The 20,914-nt window shown below is 46.7% G+C and overlaps 1 protein-coding gene and 1 pseudogene across 1 annotated transcript in view; both read left to right on the forward strand.

Moving 5' to 3' along the window:
- The first annotated feature begins 658 nt into the window (after positions 1 to 658).
- Positions 659 to 20,914, forward strand: part of NTM (neurotrimin) — a 915,694-nt gene continuing 895,438 nt past the window's right edge. The window contains exon 1 of the mRNA XM_054579464.1: positions 659 to 915. Within this exon, the coding sequence (XP_054435439.1) occupies positions 834 to 915 (82 nt within the window). The 5' untranslated portion in view covers positions 659 to 833. The remainder of the gene's footprint in view (positions 916 to 20,914) is intronic.
- Positions 14,852 to 14,959, forward strand: LOC129075404 (uncharacterized; annotated as a pseudogene).

A 20,914-nucleotide genomic window follows, 5' to 3' on the forward strand; every position in this document is an offset into this window, starting at 1 on the left:
ATACACATGGGTGACTTGAGGAAATAAATTAAGTGAATGAAAAATAGGAGTAACACAGGTATTCTGAAAGAGGGCTGACAGGAGAAGAAAATAGGAAGTTATTTATTTTTTTCCAAAGCAGCTAAGTAGGAGGTTGACTGAGAATATGAGAAAGATAACAGAGAGGGGGAAAAAAAAAATCTGTCGTTGAATGATATTTTTATCAGAGAAGAAAATAGGTACCAACAAATGAAATCTGATTCCTCTTTGCAAGTTTCACTGAGCATGAAAATGTCCCTTTAAAATTTCCCTTAAGCCGTTGCCGGCTATGGGATTTTTCCAGAGCAAAGGGAATCTGAGTTCAGGAGGCCAAGGAATGCCAGAAGGAAAGGGATTTTTTTTTTGATGCTCGGGGCTCTGAGACTGTCAGTTTAAAAAATGAAAGTAATATAGAAGGGGCAAAGTGGCATTTATCATTCCATCTCTCCCGGCTCCTGTCTCTTTAATCAGCTAGCCTGATTTGCCCAGTAAATGATTCCTGAGAGTGTGTGTGTGTGCCCGCGCGCGTGTGTTGTAGCTCTGTCAATCCTTGGATTAGAACCAATGATTGCAGCTTGTAGGAGGGCTGTCCAGGGCCAGATTGTACGATGTGTCTCGGTGCCAGAGTATGAGTAGAGATAATTACTGAGAAGTCACACTCTCGCACACCCTCGGCTTTCTTGTTGTGTCCTTCAGCAAAACAGTGGATTTAAACCTCCTTCCAGGAGCTTGAGAGCAACGCAATCTGTCAGGAAAGAGAGAAAGAAAATACCGAACCTGACAAAAAAGAAGAAAAAGAAGAAGAAAAAAAAATCATGAAAACCATCCAGGCAAAAATGCACAATTCTATCTCTTGGGCAATCTTCACGGGGCTGGCTGCTCTGTTTCTCTTTCAAGGTAAGAGCTTGCTATTGATTTGCCTACAGTAGACCCAGGAATTGTACAGTGTGCTTTATGTGATTCGCAGACTCCCGAGTCGGCTCTGCTGCGCGGTTTGCAGGTGGAGGAGAGAGTGTTTAAACAGCATGGCTGGGACTTCATCCTCCCTACCAGGCTGTGAGAATATTGATTTGATTCTGGCTGCTCCTGGAATGGGGGAATGTATATGCATAAGTAAAAGGTGTCTGGTGCTCCTGTTTAGGTACGTGGCTGTGTGCTGGTCTTCCTGGCTTTATGTACATTCTTGCACACACACACGACAGAGCACACACAGAAGCAAGGGAAAATTACAGATTCCGAGGGCAGCAGGGTTGCTAATGTGGTGCTTATGTTACTGGGAAAAAAATTGCAAGAGGAAACTTTAAATATCGGCCAGTAAACTTGCAAAGCTTCAAATGGGAGCAAAGGAAAATGCAGGCTAGAAATAACCAGGTAACTGCATCCTGCAAGGTTCTGATCGGAGATCCAGCTTGAAAGCATAAATCAATTTGCAGCCGCGGTGAACAACTGTATTAGTTTTGAATGTGTTTGGGGGTGTGTTTGTGGCAGGGGCGGTGAGGGGTGGGGGAGCATAACAAGCAGATAAAAGGCAGTGGGAACACGCACGCATGCACGGGGCTCTGGAATTCCTAAAAGCTTTTCTAAGTTGAAGGGAGAGAGGCAATAAGAGTCGAATGCTAATTTTCTGTTTATTCTTGGTCTGGAAGCCAGGCCAGGGGGGGCTGCAGTTGAGGGCTGGGCTTGTTCCTGGGCCAAGTGTGTGTTTTGATGCTGACTGTGCTGTGTTGGGTACCTTTGGGATCTGCCTCAACCCTGGGTCCATTCGCTGCCCCGTGTGGTCCCTCACTGTCCCAGCTCTTCCGTTCCAGCAGCGGCATTTTCTACAAACCTGCTATTCCCACCCGCCCTGTCCTTTGGTGGGGGTGGGGAGGGATCTGGCTTGCCTTTTTCATGTTAAAGATATCTGAACTGCTAGGGACCTAGGCAGGCAGAGAAACTTTGCCCGGGTGGTCCCGCAGGCTCTCCAAGAGGGTCCCAGGTGGGAGCTCTGTCCTGAGCAGTTGTATTCCCAGAGGAAAGTTCGGTCTCGTAGGGTGAAAAAGGATGGGGAGTCCTACCCCCGCTTTCTCCTACTGCAATATGGAGTTCTCGTGGTCTCGACTGAGTCCCCACCTCTAGTCCTGCTGACCCCTCTCTGCTGTGGTCTCCTCATCATAAGTTTTAGGGGCTACCGTCAGGACCCACACAACATGGGCAGAGGGACCACACTGGGAAGAACCCGCTGTGTGTGTAGCCTTGGCTGGGGCTGAAGGAGGAAGGCACGGGGCGCCTGGGGGGTTCTGAGTCAGATGGCAAGGAAGTCGCAGCGGTGGATTTTGCAGGGGTACCCTTGGCGTCGCCGGCTGCTCCCAGCCTCGGGACCTCTCTGCTCTCCCATGGAGGCATCGGTGGGGGGAAGAGGGAAGGAGCTAACTTGGAGGCATCCTTGAATGACTCCTCTTACGTAACATGGAGCAGCAGCAATGTGTGTGTGAATGTGTGTGTGATTGTGCATCGGTGTGTGCACCTTGCTTGCTCCCAGTGCGCAGGCTCGTAGGGCCCCAACACTGGCTATGGGGAAACTGAGTTCAGAGCCAGACTCCCTTGGGGAAATGGCTTGTCTCATGCTAACAACAAAGGTAGAGTGAGGGGTCAGAGGAAGGGAAAGCGAAGGTCCCAAGTCCCTGATAGTCTTCCATCTGTCCCGAGATGTGTCTCTTCTATCTGTAACATTAAACTGGAGACAATGGCCAAACTTCCACCACCAACAGCCCCGCTGGCAGCATGCCAGGAGCCCCAGGGCCAAACTGAATTTACATATAAATTAGCATACATGATTATTTTTTCATCAGAAATAAATGCAGGGAAGCATAATATTTGCTCATACTTTGAATCATCTGTGAATAGACGAGTAGAAAGCGGCGGTGCGAATTTCTCCAGGCTGAGGTCCGAGGCTCTGGTCTTGTTCCTGTCTTGGGGTGGGGAGGGAGGCGACAGGGGAGCTTCAGACCTCCCTGCGTTCTCCCAAATTCTGAATTTCCTGAGAAAAACAATGGCCTTATTTGTGCCTGCCCACCTCGGAGCCAGCTCTAAACAGGCTTCAATCTGTCAAAACAGAACAAGGCTGCCCAATTTTAAGGCAGAATGACCCCCAACAACCCCCACACCACATGGCGGTGGGACCAGCAAAGGTGAAGGCTGTTTTCTCTTTCAGGGGACGGAAGCTGGGTCCTGCCAGCTATCTCTGATCAAACTTACAGAATTACTGAGGCAGCCCGGGGCTTGGCTGCAATAATCCGCCCCTATTGCGTTGACCCAGAGGGACTAGTTAGAATGCAGTACACATTCCAAGGCAATTTTTCCTTCTCCTCTGTTTTTGTTTTAAGCTGGCTCTTTCTAGAGCTGCTACTTCCTGGGTTTCTTGCCTTCTGGAAAAGGTGTGTTGGGTGCTAGTGGCAGGTTATGGACCCCTGTCTGACCTGCTCCTACCCCCAGCCCGACCAGCAACCATGATCCAGCTTTGGGGGGTGGGGGAGGGATTTCTGAGGGAATCAGCACTGATTAGGGATGGGCAGGAGGGAGGGAGGAAGGAAGGGGGTGATTAGCACCCTGGGGCTCCGGCCCTAAGACTCACCGGGGTTGATTAAGCAGCAGCTCTGCTCGCTGGGTGGAACAGGAGCCGGCGCTGGATTAGGCGCTGTCCTTTACAGCACCCCGCCCACCTCCTGCCACTGAGAGGCTCAGGAAGGAATGGCTGCTGGTACTGCAGCTTTTCTCTTTCTAGAAACCCAACCATTTCTCTTTCGAAGGATTACTGCTCCTTTTAACACCTTCCAATGAGCTTGGCTGGATTTCTGTCTTACCTTCTCATTTTCTCTCACTCCCTCACATTCCACATCAACTTATCTGCCCACTTGAGACACAGACAGGGCCAGGTAGAAGGGAAAGGAGACCAGGCTGAATTCACACTCCCCTTCACTCAGTGCCAACAGCACAGAGACCACTCAGCTGGGTGGCTGGGCCAAGTTCCTGCCACTCACGGCAAACATTTGGGCGCCAGCAGCAGCCTGCGCCGGGCGGTGCTGCTGAGGTGGAGGGAGGGCGTTGAGACCATGACGTTTACTGGCAAAATGAGAAATCAGTTTGGGATGATGAGACCCTGGGCCTTGGTGTAAGCCGTGTGGGCACTTGGGAGCATGGCCACAAATAAAGGAAATACATACATTTGAAAGAAGGCAGGGAAAGGGAACGGAGGAGCTTCACAAAGTGGACCTGGCTACCGTGCTTGGAGCTGCCAACTCGGTGCAAGTTGTAGGCAGCTGCACACAGCACAGCAAAGGTCGCTCACCTCAGTGCTCCCTGCTCGGAGACGGCCCGCTGAGCCCTTGGTCAAGGCTGCTGGGGAGCACCTGTGGGGACCAGCAGGCCTTGCTGCCTAAGGGCCCTTCTTAGGGCTGCAGCTTTGGTTACCAGGTGCAATGCCTAGGCTGTATGCCAGTCCTTCCATGTGGCACTTGTAGAGCCAAATACAAGCCCAAGGTGTTTGCTTCAGGGCCTAAGCCCTGACTTCCGTTGTTTCTCAGTGAGGCCCTGCTCGAGTGCTTCTGTGGAGGGCTGCTGAGCTGTCCTGGAAGGGTCTCTCTCAAGACCGAGTGTGTTCTAGCGGTTCCCCGGGCTCTGTCCTCCGCATGCATGTGGTCCTGCAGCCCCAAGATACAGGGACCCCGACTGGTGCCAGCTGATGGTGTGGAAAGGACCAGACGAATCAGCGTTGGCTTCAGCTGTAATTAACCCCGGGGAGGAAGTGAACTCCCTTGATATCCTAGGAAGTGACAATGTTTCCAAGTCAGTATGGAGCATGTGATTCTGGCCAGAATGGGAAACAAATTGAGAAGATGTGCAGCGCTACTGGCTGTTTGCTCATGGTGGAGACACTCCGGATGGGACCACATCTCCTCTGGCATTTGGCTCTGGCCCAGGTTTTCTGGTTTGGAGCTAATGTCCTGCGGCAGCCCACCAAGTAGAAGGGTGAAAATTGCACAAAACAACGTGAAACAAAACCCCCCGCACCTCCCGCAACTTTGCTTTCTATCTAACCTCAGCAGAGAATCTTCAGGCGAATATGCATGCCTTCCACACTTCAAGCCAGTGCTGGTGGCCGGAGCACAGCTCGGTGGGGAACGCGTATGTCTGAGCCCGCAGCTTTCTGTGTGTTCTGTAGGGGAGGCTCTGTGAGCCTGTCTCCCCACCTGCCTGCCAGGCTGGGGACCAAGTCCCCTGGGTGTCGTAAAGACTCATTAATGCTTGTAACACTCCACACATGTGGTGCTAAGTGGAACTCCATGCTGAGACTGGTTGTATTTATGCAGTTTACTTCCTTTCTGCTCTGTTGGCTTGTTGCATGTTTATTTTATATCTATAGTCATTTGAAATTCAATAAAACAAATTAAACATAAAAAATGAAAACACGCAGACATAAGGTAATCGATGGCATGCAGGTTGCATGGGGCTGGGCTCGGCCATCCTAGCCTTCCTCCCCAGTGTCTCCTGCAAAGTCCTCTTTCATTGGACAGTGCGTCGGGGAAGGTCGGGGAGCTTTAGGAGAGGCAGGCAGGGAGCCTACCTCCCATCCTCTTGTAAGAGGAGACTTCTTCAGGGAGAGGCAATGCCGGCAGCGGGAATGGCAGAGCGGGGAGAGTGGGGAAGGCGGAAGATGGAGCTAGGAGTTTTAGAGGGAAGAAAACCAGCTCTGACCTGGATTGGGAAAAGGTGGGAAAAGAAGACTCTCTCTTTTGCTTTGACCATGATTTCCATCAGTAACCTCTGAGAGCTTTCTCATTCATTTTATGTATTTATTTCTGTGACCTTTAGGATTAAGCCTGCTCTTGCTCTTGCTGTTTAAACTTAAAAGATGTGTGTGTTGATTCACCTTACCTCTCATTTGCTCTCCCCATTTCTCCATCTTTTTCTCTCCTTTTTTCTCCCTCTCTCATTTTGCCCTCTCTCCCCCTTTTCTCTCCATTCTCCCCCCCCTTTTTTTCTTCTTTTCATTTTTCCTTCTCCTCTATGGGAAAAATAATTGATCAGCTGACAGATCTAGGTCATGCTGGCAGGGGTTGCTTCGCTTCATGCAGGCGTGCTAGAAGAAGGAGGGGACAGTCTGTCTTTCTAGTTCACAAGGAGCCCAGATGACATGGCGCAATGGGAGGGAGGGAGAGAGGGAGGGAGGGAGAGAGGGAGGGAGGACCAGTGAACCAATGGGCAAGTTTGCCACCCTCATAGCTGTACCTGGGAACCCACTGATTACAGTCCTCAGCTCTTTGCTATTCCTCACACTCCAGTTCTCCCTATCCAATTTATCCTGCCTCTGTCTTGCCTTGTGCTCACCTTCTATGCCCGGCTTGTTCCAGTTTTCCTCATCGTTTTTTTCCACTTGCCCCTCCTTTTCTCCTCCTTCCAAAACTACCCCGGCAGATCACAGAGTCTTCCCCGCTTAAGTCAGATTAGAGAAACAGCCTTTTGTTTATTTGCAAGAAGAAAAACAGCAAGCCTGCCAGAAGAGCTCTGTAAGTCATTTGCAAACTGCAAAACAAACCAACGAAGATTCACATTTTCATTGCTGAGAAGAGAGTATTTCAAGAGAGACTGTCAAGCTAAGAAATCAAATATTGGAAAACACATTCTTCAGCTTTGTTACAAAGAACATCTTAGGTAACTAAATTTGATTTTTTTTTTTTTTTGGCTTCTCTAAGAGTATTGCCCTTTACAATAATAAAAGACTGATCAAAAGACTGGCTGGCATTAGCTTCACTTGCTCATTCAAATTCACTCTCTAGAGGTGTTTCCTTTGCTTCTCTTGGCGATGCCACCAAATTCTAACCCACAGGCTCCATCTAGTTGTTCAGTTGTTCATTAGCTCAATCACCCAGCACAGGTTTACTGTGCATCTCTTATGTTCCATGTATTGTTTTAGAATACAGCAGTGACTAAAACCAACTATAGAATGAGACCGAAGACAGAGTACAACCTTCCAGACTTGGCTTGGCTTACCATCTTTTTAATACATTTGGAAGCCCCAAGAGAAGCACCGGAAGCAGGGGGAAGATTCAGTGACACAGCCGCTTGTTTTTTGTGCAAGTGATGGAGGGCAGCAAGAAAGCAACTAACCCTTGACCCTGGTTTGGAGATCGGGAGTGCCAGGGAGCACGCATAGCTCTAGCTCTGGGTTAACAAAAAGTGGAGCTGCTGCCTTCGCTGCTCCATGGCGTCCCCTGCCAAGGAGGGCTCCTGGATGTTTGCTGTACCCTCAGTTACTACGTGGATGGTGTGGGTTGGTTTGCTTTGTGACCACAGCCTCTTGACATTGGAGTTACTGGTTGTTTCTTGCCACCATTCACACCTGGTCTGTTGGCCTATCCACCTTTTTGTGCCCTGCCTTCTACACAGACTGGAGGGCAAACGAGGTAAGAGGAGGCAACATGTCAGTCAAGGTAGGAGTTGCCTCAGGCTGCTGGTCTGGATGAGGTAAATGAAGTTCAGGGAACTCCTGTGAGGGATTCCTATTTTGGGGTGGATTTAAGGTAGCCTCCCTTCTGAGAAGCTGCTTATTTGCTGCCCATTCACACGGCCGCATTCAGGGTTCCTGGGATAATAAAATCCTCTGGTGCTGTGCTGTGGTAGGGACACAAGTCTTTCAATCCATCAACTTGTGTGTTCAGCTCTATGTACCTGAAGGGAACACAGATTCTCCTGTGCTCACTCTGTGCACGGTGGCCACCGCTGGGTGCCTTGGGAAGGTCACTCACCTGACTGCTTGTACCTGCATTTCCAGATTGGTGGAGGTGATTATTCTTAGCTTTTATCATGTAGAAGAACCTTTCTCATGGATCTATGACTCTTCCAAGTGAAGCAGCCTAAAGCAATTCTCTATCTTCTGACCCCATCTTAGACGTTGGTAGGTCTTCAGGAGAGAAGTAGGTACAATGTGTGCTTATTTGCAATACTCCCATTCTCTAGGCCAGTGGTTCTCAAACTTTGTGTATCATTGAATCGCCTGAAAAGCTTTATAAAAATACCAATGCCTGGACTCCATCCCAGACCAATTAAATCAGAATCTCTTCATGATGGGATCCCATATTGATGTTTTAAAAAGCTCTCTAAGAGGTTCTAATCTGTGGGTAGGTTTGAAAACTGTATCTCTAAAACCAACCGAGAATGTTCCATGACCTTGAATAGGACACATCCCCTCTGTGAACCTGTTTCCATATTTCTAAAACAAAACAGTCGGACTAGAAGATTTTCGAGTTTCATTTCAAGTTCAACATTTTGCAGTTCTGCAAATAGCCTTTTTGAGTGTAGTGCTTGAGAGGTAGTTGGTGCTGCAAGAAAACATCCAAAAGCAGCCTCTGCTTGCAGGAAGCTAAGAATATAAACATAGTCACAGATTGGCGACCAAAGTCAGGACGTGTGAATGCTGTGTGTGCACACAAACACTGCATACTGTACCGTATAGACTATGTCACATATCTATATATTAATCTATGTCTCTATCTGTAAGGCATTCTTAGGATGGGGGGAAAAGATTAACTTGTCACAGCATTTCAGGTACGTGGAATCAGGAATGATAATGACTCTTAATCGATCAATCCCCTAAGAGAAACTCAGGAGCCATTTGAATGTGGGCCAAGAATGAATGTTCAGGGACCATGTATAAAGGACCCATGGACAACGACAATGGCGGGGAGAATTGGATGTGGAAGGAGTGGGGTGGGTAGGGCAGGGGAGGGTAATGGGAGAACATGGGGACAGCTGTAATGGTACCACAATAAAAAGATTTTTTAAAAATGAATGCATCCGCTGGACTTCAAGAGTGGTAAACAACAGTGAGTTTGGAAGAAGCTCCGTTCACGTGAAGAAGATCGCCATGGGCTCTGTTTCCCTGCCCAGGAATGGGTTATCCAGCACACTGCTCCCACCGCTCTTCTTGCTCCTGGCAAAGGCTCAGCCTCAGAGCCTCGGGGGCAATTTTGCAGCTAGGGTGTTAGGCAGAAGTCCTGCGGCTCCATTCTCCAAGCCAGGCCCATTCCTGCAGCTCATGCAGCCGTGAAAACTCGCCTGTTTTGGTGCAGTCAGCAGAGCTACGGGGGCCCATGCGGAACGGAGCTGGCGTGCAGATTGGTGCCAAGGGCGGCCACTGGGTACCTCACAGAGTGTTCACTCTGCTGCCTCCCCAAAGTGTTCACACTGCTGAGTTGGCCAACCCCAGAGTCACAATGAGCTCAAGCCCAGGGGAAATTTCAGGATGATTTATTCCAATCCCTCTCTTTGAACTCTAACATCTCCAAAATGCAGCTAGAGGGATCCCCTAGCTTCCAACTCCAATAGAGGGGAGCTTATATCTCTCTAGATAGTCTATTGTATCTGACTCTCCAGGAAGAAAAGGAAGTCACAGGACAAGGGGAATGCCTGGAAAGGAATTATACCATAGTGGCTGTACCATAGCTGGGCCCAGATGCTGGCTCGGTCCCTTCCTACTTTGAAACCTTTAGCAATTTGATCAGCTTCTGTGTGATTCAGTTATCTCTTTTATAAAATGGAGCTAATGATGCGATTTTCTTTAAGGCTGTTAGGAGGATGAAATAAATTGCTGCCGATAAAGTGCTTGGAACTTTCCCTGGCACATAGTAAGCTCTCAATAAATATTATTTAATAGTATTATGGTTGTTACTGAGAATAGTTTTTCTTCACCGTGACTTTTCTTCAAATATTGGAAAACAAGATCCCCTTCCCTTTTCCCTCAGATCTTCTCATCACTAGATCAAATATTCCAAGCTTTCCTCCTATTTTCTATATAATCAACCATGCGAGGTTGTGTTGATTGCCGTTTTCTAAAGGTATTTTTGGTTCCTCCGGGTCCTTCTTCAAGTGTTCTTCTCCCACTTGTTCATAGAAGATGGCCTTTCCTTATTTTAAATCCAAACTGAATAAAGTCTCCGCTCTTAGAAGAGGCGCGCGATGTGCCAAGGGTCCGGCCGGAGGTTGCCAGCCTCTCTCCTGACCCCATGTCCTCCGGTTCCATGGATTCCTGTGAGGAGGGGCTGGGGGGTGGGGGGTGGCTCTGCCTTTTTCCCCTCAGGACACAAGTGCACAACTGTTCCTCTGCTGAGGCTACCCCTGTCGACCTCACAAATACTTATAATTCAGACAGAATTCCAGGCTCAGCCTCCTTTTGAAGCCTCTTCTATCCACCACCCATTTGTGTGTTTACCTGCTTACGTGTCTATCTCCCTTACAGACTGTGAACTCCTGGAGTTCAGGACCTGACTGACTTACCTTTACTTTCCTAGCACATCCAGCAGAGTTCTTGGCACAATGTGGCACTTGGTGTCTATGGGTGGAAAGAAAGGAGGAGAAAGAGAGAGAGCACTGAGACTCCTGTTAGGTTTTTCAAGAGCCATATAATTCTGTTCACTTAGAGTGAAATGTTATTCAACCCTCCCTTCGTTTATGCATGTATACAACAACCTGACTTTAGAACTCACCTTCTCTGAAGTCACCCTATAGGATTCAACTCCTATCTTCTTTCTGACAAGACCTTTTTTGGACTCTGAATCTTGTATATTTGTAATCCCCTCGGGGCTACAATCAGCAATAAGCCATATGTTATAGGCACCTAGGTAATGGTAGATGAGCTCAGTATTTCTGGCTAAATTTACCCAAGAGCAGAAAATAGTTACTCTAGTGTTCAATAGATCAGATGAGTAGTATTCATGTTGGTATCAGAGGGAGCAAGCAGGGCAAGGGAAGTTTGGGTCTAAGAGAAGAGTACCGTGGCTGGATGGATCTGTTTCGTTGGAAAAGATGAAATGGTCAAATGTTTCTTATCTTCTCTTCAGATCTACTCTTCCTCCTCCTTCGACAAAACTTTCCATAAGAGCCTTTCACTCTCCTCCTCAACAGTCAGAAGGCAACTTGGCCCAGGCATGGAAGAGATTAACCGACAGCTATTTTTCTCAATGCAATTGAGATGCATAGACATCGTAGTTGGATAAACTATTTTGCTAATTCTGAAAACAAATAATTAATTGTTCTGTAGTTCTCCTTCCTCTTCCCTTAAAACTTCCTAATAGAAGGATCTAAATGTCTTTTGGCCATTTTTATTACTTTCTTGCACTGCCAAAGGCCAAAATAATTGAATCATCAAATCGAACAACTTTTTTTACAGACTCCTAGAGTGGTGAGTTGGAGTTGGCGCAGTCTCCCACTCAGGGCAACACTCCCACCTGAGTGATGTTGACCCATTCCTGTTCAACAGCTTCAGGGACTTTTGGTGAGCGGACGCTACCTGGCGGTGGCCTCCAGTTCTGGTGGTCGGGATTACCTGGGGAGATGGTGAGGAGCAGCTGCGCAGGTCCAACTCACACAAATTCTCATTGACTAGGTCAGAATAACTACAGGCAATTATATCATGCAGATACAGCTGAGAATAGCTGATATTATCACCCCTTTTCATAGTTGATGCACTCTGTGAGAAAACACCGTTCTCACAGGCATTCATGATGCCTCCCCAATACCAATTTTTTTTTTCTTTATAGACAGTGCTCTAAATTCATTCAGGGCAGCAATATGCCCATTCTAAATAGTCACCTCCTACATTCCCTTATAGCTGGTTAAGGCCATGTGATGCCACTCAGGCTAATGGAATATAAAGCCACATGTACCAGGCGGGGTTTTGAGAATTGTACTTAGGAAGTCTGTGCTTTTTGGAATCTTCCCCTTCCCCTGTCTTCTTGACTGAGGGACTGGCATACGACCTGCAGGTCTAGAAGAGAACTTACAAACAGGAGGACCAACAACACCCATCGAGAATGGCAAAGAAGGAAGCTTTTAGGTGGAACCAAATGAGCTTGCTGTTCTGATAAATCAAAAATAGTGGAGTATAGATACTTTTACAATATGTGACTCAATCTAATAGAAGAACCTCAGGTTCAAGATGATGTAACAATTGTACGAGCTCTGGAATACATATTTCCATACTTATTATCACTTATGAAAAAATCCCTATTTAATTAAGTTTCTATTACTTGCAGCTTAATATAATTCTAATAAATCTACATGGAGCAAAAATTTGCCTCTTCCAAACTTCTGCCAATTAGAGCTACTCAAAACACACATAATATTGTGTGATCCACTTTCTAAGAGATGACTATCATGGACCTATTTATTTTGTCTTGATATTCATAGTTTCTTCTCATGATTATCATACGTATAGCTTCTAGTCCGCTAATCATCCAGATCATTATCTTTTGAACAGGCTCCAGTTTAGTAATGATCCATTGAAAGGCATTATCAGACAGACTGTTCCAGATGCAGACTGACTGGCAAAGTGCAGAGTGGACTATTACCTACCGTATTTTGGACTTTGTAGTTCTTAGTTCTGTCTATTATTGCAGTAGTTTCTTTTCTGTTTTTTTTTTTTTCCCAGATACACTACAGTATTGGCTCATATTGATGTTGTACTCATTCCTCTGACAAAAATGGTATTAAATAAGACTTCTATCTTTGTCTATGATAACTTTCTAAAGATTTAAGTGTTTAAACTTCCATTGTACCTGGGGTCCATTATTTAAATCAACATAGATTATTTTTGTGTTCTGATGCGCCATCTCTGTCAGCTTTGTGCCATCCCCCAGGGATGCAGACATGTCATCGCCACATCACCAAAGTGAATTTTAAAAAAGCAACATAGCAGATCCAAGAGAATGGCCAAGCAGTTACTTGCAGTTATATTTCATCCATTTCAGAATGATTTATTCAGACTGTACTGTGTACTAACCATAGGCAACAAGACATAGTTCTCCCAGTCAGTGACGCAGACAATTTAATACAACATGGTAAGTGCTGGGATAAAAACAAGTTATGTTTGCTATGGCAGCAGCCAGGAGATTTTTCAGGTCAGAGAAATCTTCTAGAAGGAAGAGCTGTAAAACTGAAACACAGGTGTGACTAGATTGAACCAGGTAGGAGGTGAAAGGAGTGTTACAAGTGGAAGAAAGTGCACCTTCCGACACCTAGAGGCAGGAGAGTGTGTAGGAATGTAGAATCCCGTATCCATCCTGGCTGGATTGTGTGTATTTACGTGGTTTAGGGGGCTCAAGAGAGGAAGGGAAGAGGGTTGCAGGTAGAAAGACAAGAGGTGTAGGTGAAGGTGTAGGCAGAGGTCAGGCCTTGAATGGTCTTGTGGGTCTTATTCAAATTTTTCTATTGACGGAAGGAAGTGTTTTGAAGGTGTATGCCAGAAAGTAATGTGATCAGATGTTCAGTTTTAATTGTTAAGTAGCATCATTTACATTACTTAAAAATGTTCAAATGTTACTCTAGTTATAGTGCAGGAAATGAATTAAAAGAAGGCAAAACTGGAGGCAAGGGAGTCTCCTATAGGGTACTTCAGCCCATAGGCTTGGGGTAAGCAGGGGGGGAGTGGCAGAGATGGAGGGATGGGGGAGTACTAGAGAGTTCGGAGGTCACGGGGCATGCCCTCGAGATGGAAAGAGGATAACAACTGGTAAAGGGAAATGAAGGGGGACTTCCAGTTTCTCAGTAAATGGCACACAGGTGGATTTCAGAGAGAGAGTGATGGATGCAATTTGGGTCATTATGGGCTTGAAGGTGACTGTTGGACAAAAAGGTCTTGAATATGAAGTTGGCTCGATGGTTCTGGAACTTTGGAGAGATAGCCGAGCTTGAACAAAGATGGTTTTCAGCACAGATACCATCAATTACCCATGAAGAGACTAGACAGTATATTGAGAGAAATGAGGGCAGGCTACTCATACTTAAGAAATGGAAATAGGGGAAATTTTGGAAAGATAATTGATAAGAAGCAGTTAAAAACATGAGAAAAATCAGGAGAGTGTGTTGCCATTGAAGTCAAAGGATTTGTCTGGGGAAGGCAGGAACATCAGCAATGAAAACACTGCTGACAGATCAAGTGAGATTATAGTTAGTGGCAAGAATGTCTTCTACCCCTTGGGAAAAGCATTTTGTGGGGTGAAGTCATGGTGCAAGGGATAAAAGTGGGGCGGGGTGAGGACAGAACATATTTAGATAATTATTTCAATTTTTAATTTTTGTAAAAAAGAGAGAAAGTAGAAAGAGAGGTTGCAGCTGGGGAGAATGTTGTTGTATTTTAAGATGGGAGATAGCTCTTTAATGCTTATGGGCAGAGGCTGAGGTCCCTCAGGCAACATGAGAGGCCAGGACAGGTGGCAAATCTTGAGCACAGGTAGCAGAATGAATCTCGAAGAGCAGGAGAAAGAACAATATCATTACCAGTTAAAGTAAGAAAGGATGAACATAATTGAGACTATTCACTATGACTGGATTCAGCTGCAAATGACAGACACTACACAATGAAAGTGGTTTATATAAGACAGAAGTTTACCTCTCTGTTTACAATAACATTCCACTTGGTTCATGGCTGGTGTGGTATTACTACCCAAACTTAGGGGCCCGGATCCTTCTGTGGTTTGGATTTGTTGTACGTGACCTTGATCCGGAGGTCTCAGATGGCAGCTCCTGTGTGCCAGGCTGTGACGTGGAAGAGGAGAGGAAGAAGAAGAGGTGGAATGCACAGCCGTACTGTTTCCTAAAGAAGGGTCCTTCCTGAGAGCTCCCCCACCCCATGGCTCTCTTCTTCACACCCCCTTCACCAGAACTTAGTCGCATTGCCAAGCTGCAATGCAGGGAATGTGGGAAATGCATTTTATCCGCTTTGGCTGAACACATGCCCAGACAAATCCAGGGGCCTATCACCATGGAAGAAAGGGAAGATGGATATTAAGACACAATTACCGTGTCGCATGAAAGGAGGGACAAGGATGGAAGAGTTCCATAGGCCCATACAACACACATATGATTAAGATATTGCTGCCTAATTTGTGGCATCTCACCATCGGTTTTCAACATCTATAATCATTAGGGAAATGCAAATCAAAACCATAATGAGATACCACTTTACATCAATTAGGATGATTTTTTTTAAAAAAGAAATATAATGTGTGTTAGCAAGAATGTGGGGAAATTGAAGTGGAACACTTGTGCTTTGTTAGGGGGAATGTAAAGGGGTATAACCACTGTGGAAAAAAGCTTAGTGGTTTTTCAAAAAGTAGGAAAATGAATTGCTATATGATCTAATAATTTTACTTCTAAGTATATACCTTTAAAATCTGGAAGTACACCGATGTTCATAGCAGCATTATTCACAATAGCTGGAAGTTCATGCAACACAAGTGTTCATCAATGAAAGAATGAATGAGAAAAATGTGGTATAGACATACAGTCAAATATTATTCAGCCTTAATGAAATTAATAAGTGAAATTCTGATACATGCTACAACATAGATGAATCTTAAAAACACTGTTCTAAGTGAAGTAAGTTAGACACAAAATGACAAATAGTGTATGATTTCACTTATATGGGGTACCTATTATAGGCAAATTCAAGAGACAGAAAGTAGAGCAGGAGTTACGAGGGCCTGGGGGGAAGAAGACATGAGGAGTTATTGTTTAATGGATACAGAGTTTGGGAATGATGCAGAGTTAGAGAGCTGGATGGTAACTATGGTTGCACAGCAACGCACAGGTACTTAACACCACAGGATTATATGCTAAATAAAAATGGTTAAGACAGTAAGTTTTATGTTATCTATATTTTACCCCAATAAAGAAAAATGGAAAAGGAGATGGAGGTGATTAGCTGTCCTTGGCATAGTGTGGATTCAGGTAAAGATTTAAGCTTGGTGGCAGGAAGTTGAAAGAGTTTGAATTTGGTGGCTTTTTTAATCTGAGCATAATTCGTGAAAGATGTGTGTTTGCACATGTGTATGTACAGGTTAATGTGTGTGCGCACAAATCTATAGGCTGGCTCTTCAGAGAGCAGAAAAGAACTGAAGTAGTTACTAGTATGATGAGAAAAAGAGCTGACTAGTACATGAAAAAGATCCCACGTGGTATTAATCACCCTTTTCCTCATGGCTTTCTCTTTTCTCTGGCTTTTTAAGATATAACATGATCTACTCCTACCTTATTTTTCCATCCCTTTTTCTGGTTCTGGCCCTACCATTTAGAGAGGGCAGCAGCCCATCCTTAAAGCATATTCAAAAATCATCCTCAACTCCTTTCTTGCATTAACTCCCTAAGAAATTACAAAGATACAGTTTTACAGTTTACAGAGCATTTTTACAACAAATATATTTCTTGATCTCCACAATGATCAGAATATCCTTTCTCATCCTAGTTCTATCAGTAACTCCAGCTTTTGAAATTTAGTTCTTCTTCTCAAGCCTTTATTTTCCTCAGCTGTAAAATGGGATATGTAAACTCCCTTGAAATATAGTTTCGTGTTTAACTGAATTATGTTTGTGACATGTGTAACTCAATACGTGTTGCAGAAGTAAAAGCCAACAATTGTTCGAAGTCTTCTGAGCAGCCCAGACATCAGCGACTGCGCCTCCCCACGGGAGTCCTCCTCAGCTCCCCGCCACGCCTCCCATGCTTCCCCTGTCGTCACTCACCCCCTTAGCTCCCTTCTACCTGGGAGCGCTCTCCAGCGTGGGCCCCTCCCCTCCCACCTTTTGCCGAGGTCTCATTGAGGCCTAAGTCATTGCTTGCTGGACTCCTGCTAGGTTTCCTGCTACCAGTTTACATCCCAGCTCACCCTATCTTCCATATTGCCGATTATTAATTATCTTGCTAAATGCCCCCTGCCTCCCCATTTTGTCACATTGGTCTTTTACTTAAAACCTTCACCAGCTCTGCATAGCGTTCCAGGTAAAGCCCATGTCCCTTCACCTGGCACGGAGCATCCTTTGCTCTCTTGCCCCGGCCTCTTCCTTGCTCTGCCTTTTAGGCAAAGCCTCACTTTGCCTCGCTGACCCGGACGCTGACCCTGAACCCTGACGCCCACGCTGATGCCCTTTCATAGCACAGTGCCTTTGCACGCGCTGTTCTCTGAGGGTAACACCCTTGCTGCAGAATCAGCACAGTGCAACGCATACACAGGTGTTTCTGTGTTGAGGGTGATGGCGTGAATAAGGCCAGGGAAAGAATGTAAAGGCTGAAAAGCAAAAGACCGTTTTGAAACCTTCTCTCACTGAGCATTCCTGCGCCAGCCATCAGACAGATCCGCCCTCGCAGTGTCCTTGTTTCTAGTCTGCATTAGGGGAAGAGGGTGGGGTCTGAGCCGCCTAGGTCGTTAGGGTTGTGGCTAAGCGTGGGCCCTGAAGCAGAGAGCCCAGGCCTTTCTGACATGCTGCCGTCTGCCTTTCACGAAGCCCTTCGGCTGACTGACGCTGCGTTCTGACAACCACCGGCGTAGGGGGCTGTGAGGCACACAGATGGCGGGAGCCCTGTCCAGAAGGGGCCGACACCCCTGGGCTCTGTGGGGGAGGGGAAGAAATCATGGGTCCTGCCCTGACTGGAGGGGCCTCAGTTTCTCTGGAATATTCCCACCTTAGGGGAGAAGAAAAAGGAAAAACAAACAAACAAACAAACAAACAAACAAAAAAACCCCAAAACAACACCAGGACAAAGCAAGCTTGGTGGCCTGAAACCCATGAAAATATGTAAAGTAGGCAAGTAAATGCATAGCCCCTTTTTCTGGATTTGCCAGATTTAGCAAATGAAAATCCAGGATGCCCCCCAAAATTTGAATTCCAGATAAGCATCAAATACTTTTTGGTGACACGTAGCACATACTTATACTAAGAACTTATTTGTTGTTTATTGGAAATTTAAATTTATCTGGAGCATTTGTTTTTGATCTCTTTTTATCTAGCACCCACCTTTGGTTCATAATGTTCGGTCTCCATGGGAAATAGTCTGATGAAATCAGGTGTGTCTGAAAGTTAGCAGTAAGTTTTACTACCTTGGTTTTTTGGTGAGTCTGTTTGTTTTCATTTCATTTATTTATTTATTTTTACTTTGTGTTGGGGAGGGTGTACGATTTAGCAGGGAAGAAAAAGAACAGCTGCTCTTTGTGGCTAATTGGATTATTTGTGAAATGTGCATTTGGGGGGGAGAGTGGGAAATGGAGAGAGAGGGTGGAAAGTGCCTGCCTGTCAGAAAGCTCCTGGCCTCAGTTGAAACAACTGGTAACTGAGCACCTGCTCTGAACCAGGCACTGAGTCCAGGCCCCACAGAGACCTGGGGAGCAAGCTTCATGGAGATAGGGCTCCCTCCCTGGGGGCCCTGGCTCCTGGCAGGTCTCTTACAGCACGCGCCCTCCCCCCCCCCTTTACCTGTCCCCGGTGGCAGGATGCCACCTCAGAGGGCGGGACTCTGGGGCTGTGCCTGGGGAATGAGTGACAGGCTTCCTAACAAAATGCAGCTGAGGGAGCGGCTTGCTGACAGAACAATTTGCTGGTGCCCAGAATACCCGCCCCGGCTGGGAAGCAGCAGCCCGGGCGTCAGGAGGCATTTCAGGATTTATCATTCGCGTGGTGTCAGGTTTTCTCGAGCCAGCACGCTTCCCCCTGTGCTCCCCAGACCTGCAGCCTCGCCAAGCTGTCCGCGGGCCTCCCAGGGCCCCGCGGCTGCTCCGAACCCCGTTCCCTTTCTCCCCCTCCTCAGTCACTTGTGTCTATGTAAATGACTGGAAAAGCAGGTTTCGGCTTATTTCGGAAGCTTAAGGGCATCCTGAGAAGCCTGTTATTGAAAAATCAGAAACTGAAAAGCAACTTCTGAGACAATGAATGAGCAGCTCAGTGACTGTGGGTAATGCCAGTGTACAGTAGCTGGCGGCATTACAAGCAGGAACTCCCCTGGGGCTCCATAATAAAACACGTGGCAACAGGTTGTCTGCTTCAACCAGCGTGAGTGATCAAAGGAGATTTGCCGTTAATCCAAATATAACAGAAGTATTGGAGAGGAGGCCAGGAAGGGAGAAACGAGGATGGTGACGGGTGGCCAGAGCTTTCTGACCCGGAGTTCCACCTGCGGCCGTGAGAACTTTGGCGGCAGCGGGCAGAGTTGATGCATCTGGACCCGGAGGCGCCAACTAGGTAGAGGGGACGCTGAGGCCTGGCTTCACTCTGGAGCAAACCAGAAGAGTAATATCAGCACTAGCCTCTTTCACTTGATCCACAATGTATAATTTGGGAGTGAATTAGCTGGCATTTAGTGATATGCTTCAAAATTCTGCATGTCTCCCGTTCGGAGGGGTGGGGCTGAGGTTGGGGGTGGGGGACCATGCGTGCTACCTGGAGGCGCTGAGGAGATGGTGGAATTTCAGGGGACAGTGCAGTTTGTATGTTAGTCTCTGTGGTTCTCAAAGTGTGCTCCCAGACCGGCAGCACCAGCGAAACCTGGGAATGTGTCAGAAATGCAGATTCCTCACCCTCACCCCACCCCGGACCCGTCGACGCCCAGAAACTCAAAGTGAGGGCACTAGTAAGCCCTCCAGGTGACTCGGACACTCGCTCAAGTTGCTTAGGTGGGAGAACCACTGGCCAATCTGGCCGCCTGGGTGCTGTGGTGCCAGGCAGGGCACAGAGCTCTGGCGTGGGCTCCAGTGTGAATGTGCCCGTGGCCGGCTTCTGATCCACCTGTCCTGACTCCCTCGTGGGGCTATGGGGCTATGGGGCTATGGGGAGAGGGATTTAATGCTTATTAAACATGTACTAGTAGTTGGTGCCAGGCCCTCTTAAGTGTTTTATGTGTGAGATTATATTCAATCCTTTCAACAACCTTGTGAGCTAGGTATTGTAGGTGTGATTTTACTGCTGGAAAAAATTTGACTCAGAAAGGTCAGCTTGCCCAGGTCTGGGTGTCTCCTGAGCCTATACCTCTTCATGGTCCCACACAGTCTCTCCAACACGTGTGTCCTCTGCCCCCAGAATGCCTTGCGTGCCACCTCCGCGGAGCACTGGCCGCCTGGCAGGGCCCCAGTTCTTCTATATGGCCGTCCCTCCCCCACCCCACCCGACTCCTTGCCTCATGTTAATTTCCCACCTGAGTACTGAGTACTTTATAAATAGCAAATCTAAAATGAATTTTCTACCAGCGATCATTAGCTCCCTTGACATCCATTAAACATTCTCGCAAGCAGAGAGAAGTGACAAAAGGGATTGATTTTTACAGTATGCTTAATAGGGGAAAAGAAAGAAAGGTGTTGACAAGTCTTTTTTTTTTTTTTTTCCTGTCCTGATATCGCGAGGAATTTGAAATCAGTTGAATGACTTTTATCTGAAAAAAAGAAGGCTAGGGCTTGGGGTGGGAGGAGAGAGGGTAGGGAGTGAGAAGCGGCTTCCCCAGAACCCTGCTCAGCCCATTTCTGTATCTGACAGGTAAACATGAAGTTAGTTAGCTTGTGCCAGCCACCAAGATGAATATGTCAGATTTAATGTTTCAAAATATATAGGGTCCAGGCTGGGGAGAGAGTGGGGGTGGGGAGAAAAGCAAGCGGTATTAGGGAAGAGGGAAAAGAAGCAATCTGCTGCTGAAACTACCGGAAGAAGAAATGTGTCGATGCAGTAGTTGAAGTCGGAGAAGGCTGGCACATGAGGCACGGTGGCTGAAAATTTATCTTTGATTTCAATTTTCCTATTTGTCAGCAATAATTAGATTCACAAAATGTTTTGCCACTGTTCTAAAATACTAATAAGTAGAGGCCTTTGTAGTGTGGTTAATGGAGTCTTTTCTCTCCTCGTGGTCTACAGAAATTCCATTACAGCAGAAAGTCAGACTATATTACAGGGCTTCAATATACATAGGCTCCGCTGCTGAGGTAGTGTCCTCCCAGAGACCGGAACTTTGTCCTTAGTCACAGAGCCCCAGGCTGGGGAGGGGGTTGGGGCTTCATATGCTTCAGCCGTCCATCACCTCTGGCCTGCACAGACCTCTCGGGGTCACAGGGGAA

Source organism: Pteronotus mesoamericanus, unplaced genomic scaffold (assembly GCF_021234165.1).
Source record: "Pteronotus mesoamericanus isolate MK-2021 breed Mesoamerican mustached bat unplaced genomic scaffold, CSHL_Meso_final contig_53, whole genome shotgun sequence".
Lineage (NCBI taxonomy): Eukaryota > Metazoa > Chordata > Mammalia > Chiroptera > Mormoopidae > Pteronotus > Pteronotus mesoamericanus.